Source organism: Nerophis ophidion, linkage group LG02 (assembly GCF_033978795.1).
Source record: "Nerophis ophidion isolate RoL-2023_Sa linkage group LG02, RoL_Noph_v1.0, whole genome shotgun sequence".
Classification (NCBI taxonomy): domain Eukaryota; kingdom Metazoa; phylum Chordata; class Actinopteri; order Syngnathiformes; family Syngnathidae; genus Nerophis; species Nerophis ophidion.
Genome location: NC_084612.1, coordinates 83,359,594 through 83,382,093, shown reverse-complemented (window position 1 = coordinate 83,382,093; position 22,500 = coordinate 83,359,594). Strand labels below are relative to the sequence as shown.

Sequence of the window (22,500 nt, the reverse complement as noted above, 5' to 3'; positions counted from 1 at the left end):
TATATATATATACACATACATACAAACATACTTAAATATATACACATACATACATACATATATATACATATATATATATATATATATATATATATATATATATATATATATATACACACATACATATATATATATAAATATATATATACATATATACACACATACATAAATATATGCTGTACACACACATTCATACATACATACATAAATATAAATACACATACATTAATATACATACACATACATACATAATATAAATATATTTATATATATATACATATATATATACATATATAGACACAAATACATACATATATTTACATACATCATATACACATACATATACAAATACATATATACACATACATAAATACATATATACAAATACATACATATTTACACATGAACTGTATATACACATAAATACAAATATACACTTAAATACATATATATATATACATATACATACATACATATATAGACATACATATATAGACATACATATATATATACACATATATATATATATATATATATTTATATATATATATATATATATATACATATATATATACATACATATATATGTATACATATATATACATAAATATATATATACACACATATATATATATATACATATATATACATACATATATATGTATACATATATATACATAAATATATATATACACATATATATATATATATATATATATATATACATATATATATACATATATATATATATATATATAGACACAAATACATACATATATATACATACATCAAATACACATACATACATACTGTACATATATAAACAAATACATACATACACATACATACATATATACTATATATACACATACATACATACATACGTACGTACATACATACATACATATATATATATACAAATACATACATATATACATATATACTGTATATACACATCTATACATAAATACACTTACATAAATACATATATACAAATACATACATATTTACATATGAACTGTATATACACATGAATACGAATATACACTTACATAAACATACATTTTATACATACACATACATACATATATACAAATACATACATATACACACACACACACATATATATATATATGTATATATATATATACAGAAATATATATATACAGAAATATATATATATACTGTATATATGAAGAGTTCATACGCAAAAACCGATAAACGCCATTTTGATAAAGTTTAGCCCAGCCTCGGCAATATATAGTCCACCACTTCTATTGTGGTATACCAAAATCAATTTGTTTGCAAATGCGGACAAATGCCGCTTTTAACGTCATTTAGTTCAGCGATTTATTGCAAAGGCCGATAAGCGCCATGGATCATTTACCACAAAAGCCGATATATCCGTTTGCCCAACCAGCGCTGCAGTACGGGATCACGTGACAAACAAAATAGCGGCGCGCTCGGACTCACTCGGTGTTGTTATCCACGCATGAATCATTTGGAAGCTTCTCCTGTGAACAAAACTGTTAAGCCAGCGGAAAAAAACTGACGTGTTGAAGTTATTATTTGATGTTGGCGCTAGCACGCGTGTCCGTGAGTTTTACACCGCTGCGTTAAACGATGTTGTCGAGCATGGAGCTAATGTCGATAGCGATGATGAGTCAGCTGTTATCTGCACAGGAGTGTTTTTGAGAGGCAAACCAGGTTGAGCATTTGTGGTTGTTTTATTAATAAAACATTGTCTTAATTGCAACACTGTTTTTTTTTGTTTTTTCATTTTGTGCTGAAAAGCACAAGGTAAATATGTGAGGTCACAGTTCCAAAAAAAGCATGTCCGGTTAGCAAGTACGAAAAAACAATGTTCGCAGGGACAGCTAGATTTATACGCACCAAGGGATCCAAACTGTTAAATAATGAAGTAAATAAATGTGAACAGTTGTTACCTTGAAATGTGGCTTTCGATAAATTTAACGTTCTGTTTTTCCCTCTATCTTTATCTTGAATATTATGCGAAATAACGACCGCAAAGAAAACGATTTTGGAGATATCTGTTTTTGCGACATATCATAATTTGGATATATCTGCTTTTGACGTAAAACCACATCAAACACTCTTACTTGAAAGCCATTCATTACATCAGCATTTCTTAAAAGTTTAGGCTTTCATGACTTGCTTATGTTGATATTAAATAAACCATTGCACGCTTGTGCATGTACCGACAACACCAGCAGGCAGAAAATCGTTAATATACAGAATCGGTCAAAATGGATTTATCTGCTTTTGCATATGAACTCTTCATATATACACATGCATACATTTATACATATTTTCCTGAAGGAATCATTAAAGTACTATCCATTTATATATATCTGTCTGCGGGCTATAGAGCGTTTTCCGTTCGGGCTCCAGTACTCTGGAATGCCCTCCCGGTAACAGTTCGAGATGCTACCTCAGTAGAAGCATTTCAGTCTCATCTTAAAACTCATCTGTATACTCTAGCCTTTAAATAGACCTCCTTTTTAGACCAGTTGATCTGCCGCTTCTTTTCTTTCTCCTATGTCCCCCCCTCCCTTGTGGAGGGGGTCCGGTCCGATGACCATGGATGAAGTACTGACTGTCCAGAGTCGAGACCCAGGATGGACCGCTCGTCGGGACCCAGGATGGACCGCTCGCCTGTATCGGTTGGGGACATCTCTACGCTGCTGATCCGCTTGAGATGGTTTCCTGTGGACGGGACTCTCACTGCTGTCTTGGAGCCACTATGGATTGAACTTTCACAGTATCATGTTAGACCCGCTCGACATCCATTGCTTTCGGTCCCCTAGAGGGGGGGGGGGTTGCCCACATCTGAGGTCCTCTCCAAGGTTTCTCATAGTCAGCATTGTCACTGGCGTCCCACTGAATGTGAATTCTCCCTGCCCACTGGGTGTGAGTTTTCCTTGCCCTTTTGTGGGTTCTTCCGAGGATGTTGTAGTCGTAATGATTTGTGCAGTCCTTTGAGACATTTGTGATTTGGGGCTATATAAATAAACATTGATTGATTGATTGATCTGTCTATCTATATACATATATATACACACACATATATACATGCATACATATATACATACATATATAGATACATATACATACAGTATATACAAACACACATACATTTCTACACATACAGAAATATACATACATACGTACTCGCACGCACGCACGCACACACACACACACACACACACACACACACACACACACACACACACACACACACACACACACACACACACACACACACACACACACACGCACACAGTATAAATTGATAAGTGCCTGGTCTAGGCTCTGGGGTTCAACAAAAAAGAGTTTTGGGGGTTTTTTTTCTGGCCTTGTTGGCGTTAGCATGTTAGCTTCACAGCATCTAAAAGTTTTTTCCCATGCGAGCGAGTGCCGCCTCTGCCTCTTTCTGCCCGCACGTTGCAGCACACCAGTGACTAAGTGCTTACACGCTCTTGAAGAGCAGTGCCGAGTGGCCAGAAGCCTCAAAGCGGTGATTACTGCCGCCCACAACACATCTGCACGCCAGCAGCCCCGTCACATGACCGCGGGGGGGCGGGGCCAAAGGAAAGGTGGCGGGTATTTTTAGATGCAGACAAGGAGAGTAGAGCAGCATTATTATTATTATTAGCGGCGGTTACGCTTCCAGACCCGCGCTCATGGTGGAACTCTCCAAATGACTCACACGTGGAAGCTTGGAAATTCTGTTGATGTTGTGAATATGTCAGATAAATGTTTCAGGCAGCAGAGGTCAACGGTTTTATAAAAGACAACCTGTGCATGTGTCCCTGCAAGAACACTATTCATTTTATGTCACATACCTCTCAGGTACCTGAGGTCATACATACATACATATATATATATATATATATATATGTGTCTTGATTGGATTATCAAGAGAATAGTGCTCAATACCGTGGTAGAGCGCAATATGTCGGTGTGGCAAAAATCACAAGGCTACTTCATCTCTACCGAACAGTTCTGGATGATATATAAATATGCTTAAAATAGAAACTGTTTATTATATATCATCCAGACCTGTCATCCCTCAACAAGCGCAGTGAAATCATTTCAACATGCCGCCACAGACGGAAACACCTCCTAGGTAACACATGAGCCTTTTATGTCACATACCTCTCAGGTACCTGAGGTCATACATACATATATAAATATATATATATATATATATATATATATATGTCTTGATTGGATTATCAAGAGAATAGTACTCAATACCGTGGTAGAGCGCAATATGTCGGTGTGGGAAAAATCACAAGGCTACTTCATCTCTACCGAACAGTTCTGGATGATATATAAATATGCTTAAAATAGAAACTGTTTATTATATATCATCCAGACCTGTCATCCCTCAACAAGCGCAGTGAAATCATTTCAACATGCCGCCACAGACGGAAACACCTCCTAGGTAACACATGAGCCTTTTATGTCACATACCTCTCAGGTACCTGAGGTCATACATACATATATAAATATATATATATATATATATGTCTTGATTGGATTATCAAGAGAATAGTGGTCAATACCGTGGTAGAGCGCAATATGTCGGTGTGGGAAAAATCACAAGGCTACTTCATCTCTACCGAACAGTTCTGGATGATATATAAATATGCTTAAAATAGAAACTGTTTATTATATATCACCCAGACCTGTCATCCCTCAACAAGCGCAGGGAAATCATTTCAACATGCCGCCACAGACGGAAACACCTCCTAGGTAACACATGAGCCTTTTATGTCACATGCCTCTCAGGTACCTGAGGTCATACATACATATATAAATAAATATATATATATATATATATATATATATATATATATATATATATGTCTTGATTGGATTATCAAGAGAATAGTGCTCAATACCGTGGTAGAGCGCAATATGTCGGTGTGGGAAAAATCACAAGGCTACTTCATCTCTACCGAACAGTTCTGGATGATATATAAATATGCTTAAAATAGAAACTGTTTATTATATATCACCCAGACCTGTCATCCCTCAACAAGCGCAGGGAAATCATTTCAACATGCCGCCACAGACGGAAACACCTCCTAGGTAACACATGAGCCTTTTATGTCACATACCTCTCAGGTACCTGAGGTCATACATATATATATATATATATATATATATATATATATATATATATATATATATATATATATATGTGTGTCTTGATTGGATTATCAAGAGAATAGTGCTCGATACCGTGGTAGAGCGCAAGATGTAGGTCTGGAAAAAATCACAAGACTACATCTCTACAGAACAGTTCTGGATGATCTATAAATATGCTTGAAAGAGAAACTGTTTATTATATATCATCCAGACCTGTCATCCCTCAACAAGCGCAGTGAAATCATTTCAACATGCCGCCACAGACGGAAACACCTCCTAGGTAACTCATGAGCCTTTTATGTCACGTACCTCTCAGGTACCTGAGGTCATTCATTCATACATACATACATATATATATATATAAATATATATATACATATATATATATATGTGTCTTGATTGGATTATCAAGAGAATAGTGCTCAATACCGTGGTAGAGCGCAATATGTCGGTGTGGGAAAAATCACAAGGCTACTTCATCTCTACCGAACAGTTCTGGATGATATATAAATATGCTTAAAATAGAAACTGTTTATTATATATCACCCAGACCTGTCATCCCTCAACAAGCGCAGGGAAATCATTTCAACTTGCCGCCACAGACGGAAACACCTCCTAGGTAACACATGAGCCTTTTATGTCACATACCTCTCAGGTACCTGAGGTCATACATACATGTATAAATATATATATATATATATGTCTTGATTGGATTATCAAGAGAATAGTGCTCAATACCGTGGTAGAGCGCAATATGTCGGTGTGGGAAAAATCACAAGGCTACTTCATCTCTACCGAACAGTTCTGGATGATATATAAATATGCTTAAAATAGAAACTGTTTATTATATATCACCCAGACCTGTCATCCCTCAACAAGCGCAGGGAAATCATTTCAACATGCCGCCACAGACGGAAACACCTCCTAGGTAACACATGAGCCTTTTATGTCACATACCTCTCAGGTACCTGAGGTCATACATATATATATATATATATATATATATATGTGTCTTGATTGGATTATCAAGAGAATAGTGCTCGATACCGTGGTAGAGCGCAATATGTAGGTCTGGAAAAAATCACAAGACTACATCTCTACAGAACAGTTCTGGATGATCTATAAATATGCTTGAAAGAGAAACTGTTTATTATATATCATCCAGACCTGTCATCCCTCAACAAGCGCAGTGAAATCATTTCAACATGCCGCCACAGACGGAAACACCTCCTAGGTAACTCATGAGCCTTTTATGTCACGTACCTCTCAGGTACCTGAGCTCATTCATACATACATATATATATATATATATATATATATATATATATATATATATATATATATATATATATATATATGTCTTGATTGGATTATCAAGAGAATAGTGCTCGATACCGTGGTAGAGCGCAATATGTCGGTGTGGGAAAAATCACAAGACTACTTAATCTCTACAGAAGAGTTCTGGATGATATATAAATATGCCTAAAAGAGAAACTGTTTATTATATATAATCCAGACCTGTCATCCCTCAACAAGCACAGTGAAATCATTTCAACATGCCGCCACAGACGGAAACACCTCCTAGGTAACACATGAGCCTTTTATGTCACGTACCTCTCAGGTACTTGAGGTCATTCATTCATACATACATATATATATATATATATATAATATATATATATATATATATATATATGTCTTGATTGGATTATCCAGAGAATAGTGCTCAATACCGTGGTAGAGCGCAATATGTAGGTGTGGGAAAAATCACAAGGCTACTTCATCTCTACAGAACAGTTCTGGATGATATATAAATATGCTTGAAAGAGAAACTGTTTATTATATATCATCCAGACCTGTCATCCCTCAACAAGCGCAGGGAAATCATTTAAACATGCCGCCACAGACAGAAACACCTCCTAGGTAACACATGAGCCTTTTATGTCACATACCTCTCAGGTACCTGAGGTCATACATATATATATATATATATATATATATGTGTCTTGATTGGATTATCAAGAGAATAGTGCTCGATACCGTGGTAGAGCGCAATATGTAGGTCTGGAAAAAATCACAAGACTACATCTCTACAGAACAGTTCTGGATGATCTATAAATATGCTTGAAAGAGAAACTGTTTATTATATATCATCCAGACCTGTCATCCCTCAACAAGCGCAGTGAAATCATTTCAACATGCCGCCACAGACGGAAACACCTCCTAGGTAACTCATGAGCCTTTTATGTCACGTACCTCTCAGGTACCTGAGCTCATTCATACATACATATATATATATATATATATATATATATATATATATATATATATATATGTCTTGATTGGATTATCAAGAGAATAGTGCTCGATACCGTGGTAGAGCGCAATATGTCGGTGTGGGAAAAATCACAAGACTACTTAATCTCTACAGAAGAGTTCTGGATGATATATAAATATGCCTAAAAGAGAAACTGTTTATTATATATAATCCAGACCTGTCATCCCTCAACAAGCACAGTGAAATCATTTCAACATGCCGCCACAGACGGAAACACCTCCTAGGTAACACATGAGCCTTTTATGTCACGTACCTCTCAGGTACTTGAGGTCATTCATTCATACATACATACATATATATATATATATATATATATATATATATATATATATATATGTCTTGATTGGATTATCCAGAGAATAGTGCTCAATACCGTGGTAGAGCGCAATATGTAGGTGTGGGAAAAATCACAAGGCTACTTCATCTCTACAGAACAGTTCTGGATGATATATAAATATGCTTGAAAGAGAAACTGTTTATTATATATCATCCAGACCTGACATCCCTCAACAAGCGCAGGGAAATCATTTAAACATGCCGCCACAGACGGAAACACCTCCTAGGTAACACATGAGCCAATCACCACACCCCTATGCCTGCCTGTACCCACCCACTCTGTGCCCTATATAAATCTCCTGATGATTGAGGGAACCCCTCATGAAACAGTTCTGTAGAGATAAAGTAGTCTTGTGATTTTTTCCCACACCTAGGTTGATTGGCAACACTAAATGGTCCCTAGTGTGTGAATGTGAATGTTGTCTATCTGTGTTGGCCCTGCGATGAGGTCGCGACTTGTCCAGGGTGTACCCCGCCTTCCGCCCGATTGTAGCTGACATAGGCGCCAGCGCCCCCCGCGACCCCAAAAGGGAATAAGCGGTAGAAAATGGATGAATGGATATATATATAAAAACTACAAAACATTAAAACTTAAAAAATACGTAATTTTACCTGCCAAACTCGGTTGTCAAAGTCAGTGGGCGGGGCTAACGCTTTAATAAACCCTATTGATTTTGAAAGAATGCCCACATGAGTTATGTCCCGTCATCACAAGAACCATGTTTGTTTTGAAGGCTCTCTCCCACAAACAAGTAGGGAAGGATCACAGCAGGGTGCCGGGCTGCAGCCTTTGTTGTTGATGTTAGCAAACGCGCTAACAAGCCACGTCAAAGCAGACACGAGCCCCCCCCCCCCCCCCCCTGCTTGTACCACGAGGACCCAGCGGGTGGGGGGGTGGCCCGAGGACCCCCTCACTCGGCGGTCTATACAAATGGAAATAGGAGCGTGACTCTCGGACCCGCTCCGCCGGTCACACGGCGACCTGTTAGCGACACTTCAGCTGTCATGCTAACGGCACGTAGCTTCCCGGACGCTAACGCGACTCTGACGCTCATCAAAGCTCAAAAGGAAAAATACAGTATTTTCTCGAATTGCCGCCGGGGCGCTAATTATTTTAAAACCTCCTCTCACTCCGGCGCTTACCAAAAAGCATGCGGTAAATTTTAGCCTGTGCTTAAAAATTTGAGTGTGATGTAAGGATACCATCATGAAAAGCACATTTGATAAAAAAAAAACGTTATTATGGTCTTACCTTTACTTATAAATTAAGTCCATGCGCAGCTCTTTCTGATTAAAAGAATCGATAACTTGTTTATAGAAGTCTTCCTTATCTTTCTTCGGTTTTAAAAGTCTCTCTGTCTCGATGGAGATCTTCCTTTATTACCTCCTGCTTCGATTGAAAGTCCAGTTTAGAAAACTGCTATCAGTTAGCTCGGCTCCAAACGTGTATTGCGGGCGACGACAGAATTATCCTCGGACAACTCCCCCTCCCGTTCTGCTCCGTGGGTGATCTCTTTATCCCACCATGAAGTGTTATCGGGTATTTATGACTGGAAGATGATTTACTTCAGCCCGGTTGTTTTCATAGCCAGCATAAGAGTAGTGGTGTTACATCCTAAAAGGTCCGTGGTGCAACACCCGCGTCATATCCATTCCCAGCACATATCAGCACAGCTCTTGTTGTCACTTCTTCTGCAGCCGAGTAGTCGCAAGAAGGATCACTAGTGCCCTCTACCACCAGGAGGCGGGAGTCATTTAATGACTCATATTTGACACACGCAGCTACGGTATGTTAATAAAACATAGCTGCTTACTGTTCTTTTTAGCATATTCAATAGCTTGGAACTTAAATCCTACTGAATAGCTCTCAATTTTCTTCCCTTTATGCGATTTCAAATGATTGAAATCAGCCTCCTCCATTTTGAAAATGATGACAGGTGAAGTGCCCAGAAGTTGAATTGACTTGAAATTTCTCACACAGCTTGTTGTATTCTGTTATACACTCAGTGTAACGTCTGCCAAATCACTGCGAAACCTGGGCACGTGTGTGCAAAATATGAGCTAGATCGGTTGACAAACATCCATCCCTCTCCCGGGTCACTTCGTCCGGCTCTCCCCGGGGATCCCGAGACGTTCCCAGGCCAGCCGGGGGACATAGTCTACCAAACGTGTCCTGGGTCTTCCCCGTGGCCTCCCGCCAGTCGGACTTGCCCGAAACACCTCCCTAGGGAGGCGTTCGGGTGGCATCCTGACCAGATGCCCGAACCACTTCATCTGGCTCCTCTCCATGTGGAGGAGCAGCGGCTCGTTCTCGACGCAAAGTGTAAAAGCCAGCATGTGTGATGGTATGGGGGTGCATTAGTGCCCAAGGCATGGGTAACTTACACATCTGTGAAGGCACCATTAATGCTGAAAGGTACATACAGGTTTTGGAACAACATATGTTGTCATCCAAGCAACGTTATCATGGACGCCCCTGCTTATTTCAGCAAGACAATGCCAAGCCACGTGTTACAACAGCGTGGCTTCGTAAAAAAAGAGTGCGAGTACTTTCCTGGCCAGCCTGCAGTCCAGACCTGTCTCCCATGGAAAATGTGTGAAGCGTAAAATATGACAGCGGAGACCCCGGACTGTTGAAGGACTGAAGCTCTACATAAAACAAGAATGGGAAAGAATTCCACTTTCAAAGCTTCAACAATTAGTTTCCTCAGTTCCCAAACGTTTATTGAGTGTTGTTCAAAGAAAAGGTGATGTAACACAGTGGTGAACATGCCCTTTCCCAACTACTTTGGCACGTGTTGCAGCCATGAAATTCTAAGTTAATTAAGTTTATCAGTTTGAACATCAAATATATTATCTTTGTAGTGCATTCAACTGAATATGGGTTGAAAAGGATTTGCAAATCATTGTATACCTCTAAGTCCGAGTCCATGGTTCTCTCCCGGAAAAGGGTGGACTGCTATCTCCGGGTTGGGGAGGAGACCCTGCCCCAAGTGGAGGAGTTCAAGTACTTAGGAGTCTTGTTCACGAGTGAGGGGAAGAGTGGATCGTGAGATCGACAGGCGGATCGGTGCGGCGTCTTCAGTAATGCGGACGTTGTACCGATCCGTTGCGGTGAAGAAGGAGCTGAGCCGGAAGGCAAAGCTCTCAATTTACCGGTCGATCTACGTTCCCATCCTCACCTATGGTCATGAGCTTTGGGTCATGACTGAAAGGATAAGATCACGGGTACAAGCGGCCCAAATGAGTTTGGGTCTCTCCCTTAGAGATAGGGTGAGAAGCTCTGCCATCCGGGAGGAGCTCAAAGTAAAGCCGCTGCTCCTCCACATGGAGAGGAGCCAGATGAGGTGGTTCGGGCATCTGGTCAGGATGCCACCCGAACGCCTCCCTAGGGAGGTGTTTAGGGCACGTCCAACTGGTAGGAGTCCACAGGGAAGACCCAGGACACGTTGGGAAGACTATGTCTCCCGGCTGGCCTGGGAACGCCTCGGGATCCCCCGGGAAGAGCTAGACGAAGTGGCTGGGGAGAGGGAAGTCTGGGTTTCCCTGCTTGGGCTGTTGTCTCAATTTACTGGTCGATCTACGTTCCCATCCTCACCTATGGTCATGAGCTTTGGGTTATGACCGAAAGGATAAGATCCAGGGTACAAGCGGCCGAAATGAGTTTCCTCCGCCGAGTGGCGGGGCTCTCCCTTAGAGATAGGGTGAGAAGCTCTGCCATCCCGGAGGAGTTCAAAGTAAAGCTGCTGCTCCTCCACATCGAGAGGAGCCAGATGAGGTGGTTCGGGCATCTGGTGCATCGGTGCGGCGTCTTCAGTAATGCGGACGTTGTACCGATCCGTTGCGGTGAAGAAGGAGCTGAGCCGGAAGGCAAAGCTCTCAATTTACCGGTCGATCTACGTTCCCATCCTCACCTATGGTCATGAGCTTTGGGTCATGACCGAAAGGATAAGATCAAAGGTACAAGCGGCCGAAATGAGTTTGGGTCTCTCCCTTAGAGATAGGGTGAGAAGCTCTGCCATCCGGGAGGAACTCAAAGTAAAGACGCTTCTCCTCCACATGGAGAGGAGCCAGATGAGGTGGTTCGGGCATCTGGTCAGGATGCCACCCGAACGCCTCCCGGTAGGAGTCCACGGGGAAGACTCAGGACACGTTGGGAAGACTATGTGTCCTGGCTGGCCTGGGAACGCCTTGGGATCCGCCGGCAAGAGCTAGACGAAGTGGCTATTGATAGGGAAGTCTGGGCGACCCAACCTCGGATAAGCGGAAGAAGATGGATGGATGGATGTATTTCGTTTATCTTACACAATTTCCCAACTCATACGGAAACAGGGTTTGTAGTTTTACTTGCATTCCGCTTGCCGTTCCCTACATCGATACAAGAAATGATCAGCAAACCGTAACAGAATGATCCTGCCAGTAAGTGACCCTGTAGAGAATTCTTTTACCCATCGGCTCGACATGATATAGTAGTATACAGCCTGAAGTAGTTGTATTGTAGTGTGACTTAGTACTACTAAGTCACATTTGATGTAGGAGATCACTTTGCACAACTTTCAGTGGCCACTTCAAGTCCTCCACAAGGCCATTAGTCTTGTGCGGGGAAAGAGCTCGCATGAGAAACAAAGGACACACAAACCCTCCTCTAAAGCTGGCATGTAACAACGGGCACTACATCACTGTCAGCCTGCAGACCACCAGGGAGCAGATCCAGGTCCAAGGCTCGGCTCATGAAGTCGCCCCGGCGACCCAATTTAGCTGTTGTGTCCGGGAAGAAGACAGGTACAAATGCGGCAAGCACTGGCTGCAGGATCACTCACTGGGCGGCAGGGGAGGGGGGCTACCGTACTTAATCCTCTGCCTTAGGTTTTTGAAGTACTTTTATACCCGGAATGATACTTTAATTCCTATTTCCTTAAGTAGGTTTTGTTTGCTAGGAAACATAGTCATGGACGAACAGAAAGGAGACTGTGGAGGTCCGCGACAGTCCGGGGTCAACAAGTTCAGATGAGAGGACCTCTTAGTGTGGTTCTCTCGGCGACTGACACTCAAGGACGTCCCGAGAAATAATTAAAAACGGTGCAATTAACCAGGCTTTGCCGGGGCAAATCCCTGCTCTTAATTCCTCATGAATAACAAGACTTCCATCTGTTGGCGCGCTCACGTCCGAGGAGGCTGGCCCCTCTGACACCAACAGTCCGTCTCTCTCGGAGGAGACCCACCCGGCCTCCCTGGGAGTGTCTGAGCGGGACAAAAGCGTCGTAGGATCCTCCCACAACACTTTCTCTCTCTGGCCATTCATGATGTCACCCTCTTTTCTCCCGGCCCGCCATTGTTGGTAATCCCGCCCTAATCTTCCCCTCAATGGACTCCTCTCCTCGTTTGCACTTAATCCAAGGACTCTTGGCGAGAGCGCCGAAGTCTTTTATTTAGCAGACTCACAACACCAACATAGACCATGGTTCTTGGATAAACAGAGTGGGAAGTCGCCCGTTCTACTCCGAGCTTTGGAACAACACCAACATAGACCGTGGTACTTGGATAAACAAACAGAGTGGGACGTCGCCTGTTCCATTCAGAGTTCTGGAACAACACCAACATAGACTGTGGTACTTGGATAAACAGAGGGGGAAGTCGCCCGTTCCACTCCGAGCTTAGGAACAACACCAACATAGACCGTGGTACTTGGATAACCAGACGGAGTGGGACGTCGCCCGTTCTACTCCGAGCTCTGGAACAACACCAACATAGACCGTGGTACTTGTAAAAACAGAGTGGGAAGTCGCCCGTTCCACACCGACCTTAGGAACAACACCAACATAGACCTTGGTACTTGGATAAACAGACGGAGTGGGACGTCGCCTGTTCCATTCAGAGTTCTGGAACAACACCAACAAAGACCGTGGTACTTGGATAAACAGACAGAGTGGGACGTCTCCCGTTCCATTCCGAGTTCTGGAACAACACCAACAAAGACCGTGGTACTTGGATAAACAGACAGAGTGGGACGTCGCCCGTTCCATTCCGAGCTTTGGAATAACACCAACATAGACCGTGGTACTTGGATAACCAGACAGAGTGGGACGTCGCCCGTTCTACTCCGAGTTTAGAAACAACACCAACATAGACCTTGGTACTTGGATAACCAGACGGAGTGGGATGTCGCCCGTTCTACTCCGAGTTTAGAAACAACACCAACATAGACTGTGGTACTTGGATAAACAGACGGAGTGGGATGTCGCCCGTTCCACTCCGAGCCCTGGAACAACACCAACATAGACCGTGGTACTTGGATAAACAGAGTGGGACGTCGCCCGTTCCACTCAGAGCTTAGGAACAACACCAACATAGACCGTGGTACTTGGATAAACAGACAGAGTGGGACGTCGCCCGTTCCACTCTGAGCTTAGGAACAACACCAACATAGACTGTGGTACTTGGACAAACAAACAGAGTGGGACGTCGCCCGTTCCACTCCGAGGTTTGGAACAACACCAACATAGACCGTGGTACTTGGATAAACAGACAAAGTGGGACATCGCCCTTTCCACTTGTAGCTTTGGAACCACACCAACATAGCACCCCCCAGCTGCCAATCAGCACACAAGCTGCTACCTAGCAATTAGCACACTAGCAATACTCAAGCAATCAGTGCTTCGATAAATGCTATACAGGACTCAGCGCAATAACAGCTATATAAGTATCAGCACACTAGCTTCTAGTAATCAGCAGCCAGCGATCAGCGTGTCAGCCACCAGTTAGCAATCAGAGCACTGGCTGCTACCGAGCGATCAGTGTGCTAGTTGCAATCTAGCGATCAGCACTAGCTACTATCCAGTGATCAGCGCTAGATGCTACCAAGCATTCAGCACGCTAGCTGCCAACTATAAATCAACACTTAAATAATATCCAGTTAGCAATCAACCCACTAGCTAATAGCCAGCGATTAGCATGTTAGCTGCCAGTTAGAAATTAGACAACTAGTGATCCGTGTTAGATGCTGGCGAGCGTTCCGCGCACTAGCTCTTATGTAGAGGTTAGTGCACCAGCTGCCAATCAGCACACAAGCCGCTACGTAGCAATCAGCACACTAGCTACAATCAAGCAATCAGTGCTTCGATAAATGCTGTACAGCGCTAAGAGCACTAGCTGCTATATAAGAATCAGCACACTAGCTGCCAGTCATCAGCAGCCAACGATCAGCGTGTAAGCTGCCAGTTAGCAAAGCGTGCTAGTTGAAATCTAGCAATTAGCACTAGCTGCTATCCAGTGGTCAGCGCTAGATGCTATCAAGCGTTCAGCGCGCTAGCTGCCAATTAGCAATCAGCATACTAGCCGCTATATAGTAATCAACGCTTAGCTAATATCCAGTTAGCAATCAGCACACTAGCCGCTATCTAGTAATCAACCCTTAGCTAATATCCAGTTAGCAATCAGCCCACTAGCTGCTAGCCAGCGATCAGCGTGCCAGCTGCCAGTTAGCAATCAGATAACTAGTGATCCGTGTTAGATGCTGGCAAGCGTTCAGCGCACTAGGTGCTCCGTAGCGATTAGTGCGCCAGCTGCCAATCAGCACACAAACCTCTACCTAGCAATCAGCGCACTAGCTACAATCAAGCAAAGCATGCTAGTTGAAATCTAGCAATTAGCACTAGCTGCTATCCAGTGATCAGCGCTAGATGCTATCGAGCGTTCAGCGCGCTAACAGCCAATTAGCAATCAGCATACTAGCCGCTATCTAGTAATCAACGCTTAGCTAATATCCAGTTAGCAATCAGCCCACTAGCTGCTAGCCAGCGATCAGCGTGCCAGCTGCCAGTTAACAATCAGATAACTAGTGATCAGTGTTAGATGCTGGCAAGCGTTCAGCGCACAAGCTGCTCCGTAGCGATTAGTGCACCAGCTGCCAATCAGCACACAAACCTCTACCTAGCAATCAGCGCACTAGCTACAATCAAGCAAAGCGTGCTAGTTGAAATCTAGCAATTAGCACTGGCTGCTATCCAGTGATCAGCGCGAGATGCTATCGCGCTTTCAGCGCGCTAACAGCCAATTAGCAATCAGCATACTAGCCGCTATCTAGTAATCAACGCTTAGCTAATATCCAGTTAGCAATCAGCCCACTAGCTTCTAGCCAGCGATCAGCGTGCCAGCTGCCAGTTAACAATCAGATAACTAGTGATCAGCGTTAGATGCTGGCAAGCGTTCAGTGCACTAGCTGCTCCGTAGCGATTAGTGCACCAGCTGCCAATCAGCACACAAGCCTCTACCTAGCAATCAGCGCACTAGCTACAATCAAGCAAAGCATGCTAGTTGAAATCTAGCAATTAGCACTAGCTGCTATCCAGTGATCAGCGCGAGATGCTATCGCGCGTTCAGCGCGCTAGCTGCCAATTAGCAATCAGCATACTAGCCGCTATCTAGTATTCAACGCTTAGCTAATATCCAGTTAGCAATCAGCCCACAAGCTTCTAGCCAGCGATCAGCGTGCCAGCTGCCAGTTAACAATCAGATAACTAGTGATCCGCGTTAGATGCTGGCAAGCGTTCAGTGCACCAGCTGCTCCGTAGCGATTAGTGCACCAGCTGCCAATCAGCACACAAGCCTCTACCTAGCAATCAACGCACTAGCTACAATCAAGCAAAGCGTGCTAGTTGAAATCTAGCAATTAGCACTGGCTGCTATCCAGTGATCAGCGCGAGATGCTATCGCGCTTTCAGCGCGCTAACAGCCAATTAGCAATCACCATACTAGCCGCTATCTAGTAATCAACGCTTAGCTAATATCCAGTTAGCAATCAGCCCACTAGCTTCTAGCCAGCGATCAGCGTGCCAGCTGCCAGTTAGCAATCAGATAACTAATGATCAGCGTTAGATGCTGGCAAGCGTTCAGTGCACTAGCTGCTCCGTAGCGATTAGTGCACCAGCTGCCCATCAGCACACAAGCCTCTACCTAGCAATCAGCGCACTAGCTACAATCAAGCAAAGCATGCTAGTTGAAATCTAGCAATTAGCACTAGCTGCTATCCAGTGATCAGCGCGAGATGCTATCAAGCGTTTAGCGCGCTAGCTACCAATTAGCAATCAGCATACTAGCTGCTATCTAGTAATCAACGCTTAGCTAATATCCAGTTAGCAATCAGCCCACTAGCTGCTAGCCAGCGATCAGCGTGCCAGCTGCCAGTTAACAATCAGATAACTAGTGATCAGCTTTAGATGCTGGCAAGCGTTCAGCGCACTAGCTGCTCCGTAGCGATTAGTGCGCCAGCTGCCCATCAGCACACAAGCCTCTACTTAGCAATCAGCACACTAGCTACAATCAAGCAAAGCATGCTAGTTGAAATCTAGCAATTAGCACTAGCTGCTATCCAGTGATCAGCGCGAGATGCTATCGCGCTTTCAGCGCGCTAACAGCCAATTAGCAATCAGCATACTAGCCGCTATCTAGTAATCAACGCTTAGCTAATATCCAGTTAGCAATCAACCCACTAGCTAATAGCCAGCGATCAGCGTGCCAGCTGCCAGTTAACAATCAGATAACTAGTGATCAGCGTTAGATGCTGGCAAGCGTTCAGTGCACTAGCTGCTCCGTAGCGATTAGTGCACCAGCTGCCAATCAGCACACAAGCCTCTACCTAGCAATCAGCGCACTAGCTACAATCAAGCAATCAGTGCTTCGATAAATGCTGTACAGCGCTCAGCGCACTAGCAGCTATATAAGGATTAGCACACTAGCTGTCAGCCGCCAGTTAGCAATCAGCGTGCCAGCTGCTATCTGGCGATTAGCGCGCCAGCCGTCAATTAGCAATCAGAGCACCGGCTGCTACCCAGCGATCAGCGCAGTTGACGCAATCAAGCGTTCAGCTCGCTGGCTGCTATCTAGCGATCAGCACACTAGCTTACGGTTAACAATGAGCACTCTTGCTAGCGATCAGGGCGTGAGCGGCTTTTCCAGTAAATAAAGAGTCAGTCGCAGTTTTAGCAGGATTTAAATGTGACATTTTAACCCCAGTTTATGATTATTAAGTCTTACATCTCTAATGTTTACGTATCGTGTAGCCAGGAATGTAAGACAAGGGGTTGCCTACAGCCACAACAGGTTTTTTTTCACCCGCCGCTAATCAAAGACTTACCAGTCCCGAACACGTGGATATGGCCGCCGAGGACGAGGACAGGTTCCGGATAAATCCCTGATAGAGGCAGCCCCGGAACTCCTCGCCCTCCGTTACCGTGGCGACGCCCTCCGAGCCCAGCGTCTGCACGGTGAAGCCCGGGCCCACCACCGGGGACGGCTCCAGGTCCAGGTGCACGTCCCGGCCGAAGACCGAGACCCGGTAGTGCAGGGACGCCGGGGCCGACCTCCGGTCCCGCCGTCCTCGCCGGCCCACGTCGTGGCTCAGGTAGCGGCCCAGAGAGTCCACCTCCACCGGGGTGGCGAAGGCGTAGTCTGAGGAGGGCCGAGGACAGGAAGTTACTAAGACGCCCAAGTCCTGTTCTCTTGGTCTCGTCGGGACAGAAACATTTTTGTGTCCTTTGAGGTTTTAGCAGAATCAGAATCAGCACAAGATCAGACAAACATTACAGGGAGACAGAACAGGATCAAACATTACAGGGAGACGGAACAGGATCAAACATTACAGGGAGACGGAACAGGATCAAACATTACAGGGAGACAGAACAGGATCAAACATTACAGGGAGACAAAACAGGATCAAACATTACAGGGAGACAGAACAGGATCAAACATTACAAGGAGACAGAACAGGATCAAACATTACAAGGAGACAGAACAGGATCAAACATTACAAGGAGACAGAACAGGATCAAACATTACAGGGAGACAGAACAGGATCAAACATTACAAGAAGACAGAACAGGATCAAACATTACAAGGAGACAGAACAGGATCAAACATTACAGGGAGACAGAACAGGATCAAACATTACAGGGAGACAGAACAGGGTCAAACATTACAGGGAGACAGAACAGGATCAAACATTACAGGGAGACAGAACAGGATCAAACATTATAGGGAGACGGAACAGGATCAAACATTACAGGGAGACAGAACAGGATCAAACACTATAGGGAGACAGAACAGGATCAAACACTTTAGGGAGACAGAACAGGATCAAACATTACAAGGAGACAGAACAGGATCAAACATTACAAGGAGACAGAACAGGGTCAAACATTACAGGGAGACAGAACCGGATCAAACACTTTAGGGAGACAGAACAGGATCAAACATTACAAGGAGACAGAACAGGATCAAACATTACAAGGAGACAGAACAGGATCAAACATTACAGGGAGACAGAACAGGATCAAACATTACAGGGAGACAGAACAGGATCAAACATTACAGGGAGACAGAACAGGATCAAACATTACAAGGAGACAGAACCGGATCAAACATTACAGGGAGACAGAACAGGATCAAACATTACAGGGAGACAGAACAGGATCAAACATTATAGGGAGACGGAACAGGATCAAACATTACAGGGAGACAGAACAGGATCAAACATTACAGGGAGACAGAACAGGATCAAACATTACAGGGAGACAGAACAGGATCAAACATTACAGGGAGACAGAACAGGATCAAACATTACAGGGAGACAAAACAGGATCAAACATTACAGGGAGACAGAACAGGATCAAACATTACAGGGAGACAGAACAGGATCAAACATTACAGGGAGACAGAACAGGATCAAACATTACAGGGAGACAGAACAGGATCAAACATTACAGGGAGACAGAACAGGATCAAACATTACAGGGAGACAGAACAGGATCAAACATTACAGGGAGACAAAACAGGATCAAACATTACAGGGAGACAGAACAGAATTAAACATTACAGGGAGACAGAACAGGATCAAACATTACAGGGAGACAGAACAGGATCAAACATTATAGGGAGACAGAACAGGATCAAACATTACAGGGAGACAGAACAGGATCAAACATTACAGGGAGACAGAACAGGATCAAACATTACAAGGAGACAGAACAGGATCAAACATTACAAGGAGACAGAACAGGGTCAAACATTACAGGGAGACAGAACAGGATCAAACATTACAGGGAGACAGAACAGGATCAAACATTACAGGGAGACAGAACAGGATCAAACATTACAGGGAGACAGAACAGGATCAAACATTACAAAGAGACAGAACCGGATCAAACATTACAGGGAGACAGAACAGGATCAAACATTACAGGGAGACAGAACAGGATCAAACATTACAGGGAGACAGAACAGGATCAAACATTACAAAGAGACAGAACCGGATCAAACATTACAGGGAGACAGAACAGGATCAAACATTACAGGGAGACAGAACGGGATCACACATTACAGGGAGACAGAACAGGATCAAACATTACAGGGAGACAGAACAGGATCGCTGACAGGACTGCCAGCTTCTGGCGCCCCTTACAAAAAAGGTGAGATACAGGTACAGTATCAAGCAATAAAAACTGAACATGTATCTCCTTCAAGGTCTGGGTCAGTGTTTCTTGGCTCCATCTAGTGGTACGCCAAAGAACCACTTCATGAAATATGCAAACCCGGTGTTACTGTTCAAAATATGAGGCCGAAAATATTAAATAAGCTTGTTAAATAAAACCTTTGCCTTGTTTTGAATGAACACTTACGCCTACTAGGCTACTGTCTTTTTTGTTGGCCATTATTGTGGTTGCGGGGGGCGCTGGCGCCTATCTCAGCTACAATCGGGCGGAAGGCGGGGTACACCCTGGACAAGTCGCCACGGCAACCCCGAAAGGGAATAAGCGGTAGAAATGGATGGATGGATGGCATTATTGTGGTACTTGGCCCTCGGTTTTATTGAGGGCCAAATGTAACAGGAAATAATACATGAATATTATATTTCGTATTTATTTTTTTATGTTTATAATTTTTACATAAGACTGAAAAAAAATGTTTACAAGATTTTTAATTTTTAATTTTAACAATTTTCCCTAAAATGATACACATTGAGGCTGTAAAGTGTGTTTAATGGGATTACTCAAAACAAAATAATCGACATAGTACTCGATTACTAAAATAATCGGTAGTTACAGCCCTTGTAATTGATGTCATATTTCGGCAAAAAAAATAAAAATAAAAATGAAAAATTTTCGGAAAAAATTGTAACAAAAACACTAAGCGTGTGTTAAAAGTTCATTTTCTATATTTATTCGCATTTATGAAAAAAATTGAGGTTATTGCAAGCATAGCTTTTATTTTTATTATTTTAAACATTTTTCCTCCGAAATTCTACACATTGAGGCTGTAAAGTGTTTTTAATGCGATTAATCAAACAAAATAATTGACAGATTACTCGATTACTAAAATAATCGGTAGTTGCAGCCCTAGTGATTGATGTAAATTTTCGCAAAAAAAAAAATTTTGGGGGGGGGGGGGTTGTTAAAAAAAACGACTTAAGCGCGTGTTTAAAGTTATTCCTTATAGTTTATTCAAATTTATTAAAAAAAAAAATATTGAAGTTACTGCAAGCATAAAAAAATGTGTTTTATTTTAACAATTTTCCCCAAAATTATACACATTGCAAAAAACAAAAAAAAAAATATTTCGGGGGGCTGTACAAAAAAAAAACTGAACCTAGATTTTCTGTGACAACAAAGGCATAAAACAAATACACAAAAAACAAAACTAAAATATGGGATGTGTAATGGAACATTTACGCGTAAAAAATAAAAAATAAAAAAATAAAAAAACACAACTCAAGCGCGTGTATAAAAGTTAATTTTATATAATTGATGACTCGCATTTATGATAGGGAGACAGAACAGGATCAAACATTACAAACAATTTTATTTTATTTTTTTTTACAACTTTCCCCCACATAATACACATTCAGACTATAAAGTGAGTTTAGTAAAATTAATCGAACAAATTACTTGATTACTAAATTAATCGGTAGTTGCTGACTTTTTAATTGATGCCATATTTTTGCAAAAAAAAAAATTCTAAAAAAAAAAAAAAGAGGTAAAAAAAAAAAAACAACTTAAGTGCGTGTTAAAAATTGAATTTCTATATTCATTCGCATTTATTAAAAACAGTTATCGAGGTTATTGCAAGCATATATATTTTTTATTTTTATTTTAACAATTTTACCCCAAATTCTACACATTGAGGCTATAAAGTGTGTTTAATGCGATTAATCAAACAAAATAATCAATAGATTACTCGATTACTAAAATAATCGGTAGTTGCAGCCCTTGTAATTGATGTCATATTTCGGCCAAAAAAATAAAAATAAAAATAAAAAATTTTCGGAAAAAATTGTAACAAAAACAACTTAAGCGTGTGTTTAAAGTTCATTTTCTATATTTATTCGCATTTTATGAAAAAAATTGAGGTTATTGCAAGCATAGCTTTTTTTTTTTATTATTTTAACATTTTTCCTTCCGAAATTCTACACATTGAGGCTGTAAAGTGTTTTTAATGCGATTAATCAAACAAAATAATTGACAGATTACTCGATTACTAAAATAATCGGTAGTTGCAGCCCCTAGTGATTGATGTAATTTTTCGCAAAAAAAAAAAAAAATTTTGGGGAGTAGAGTTGGTTAAAATTAAAAAACACACTTTTTTATGCTTGCAGT

General features: G+C 42.2%; 1 protein-coding gene across 1 annotated transcript in view; it reads right to left on the bottom strand.

The window, feature by feature from the left end:
- Positions 1-22,500, bottom strand: part of LOC133548270 (A disintegrin and metalloproteinase with thrombospondin motifs 18-like) — a 199,595-nt gene that overhangs the window by 171,322 nt on the left and 5,773 nt on the right. The window contains exon 3 of the mRNA XM_061893586.1: positions 17,988-18,385. Within this exon, the coding sequence (XP_061749570.1) occupies positions 17,988-18,385 (398 nt within the window). The remainder of the gene's footprint in view (positions 1-17,987; positions 18,386-22,500) is intronic.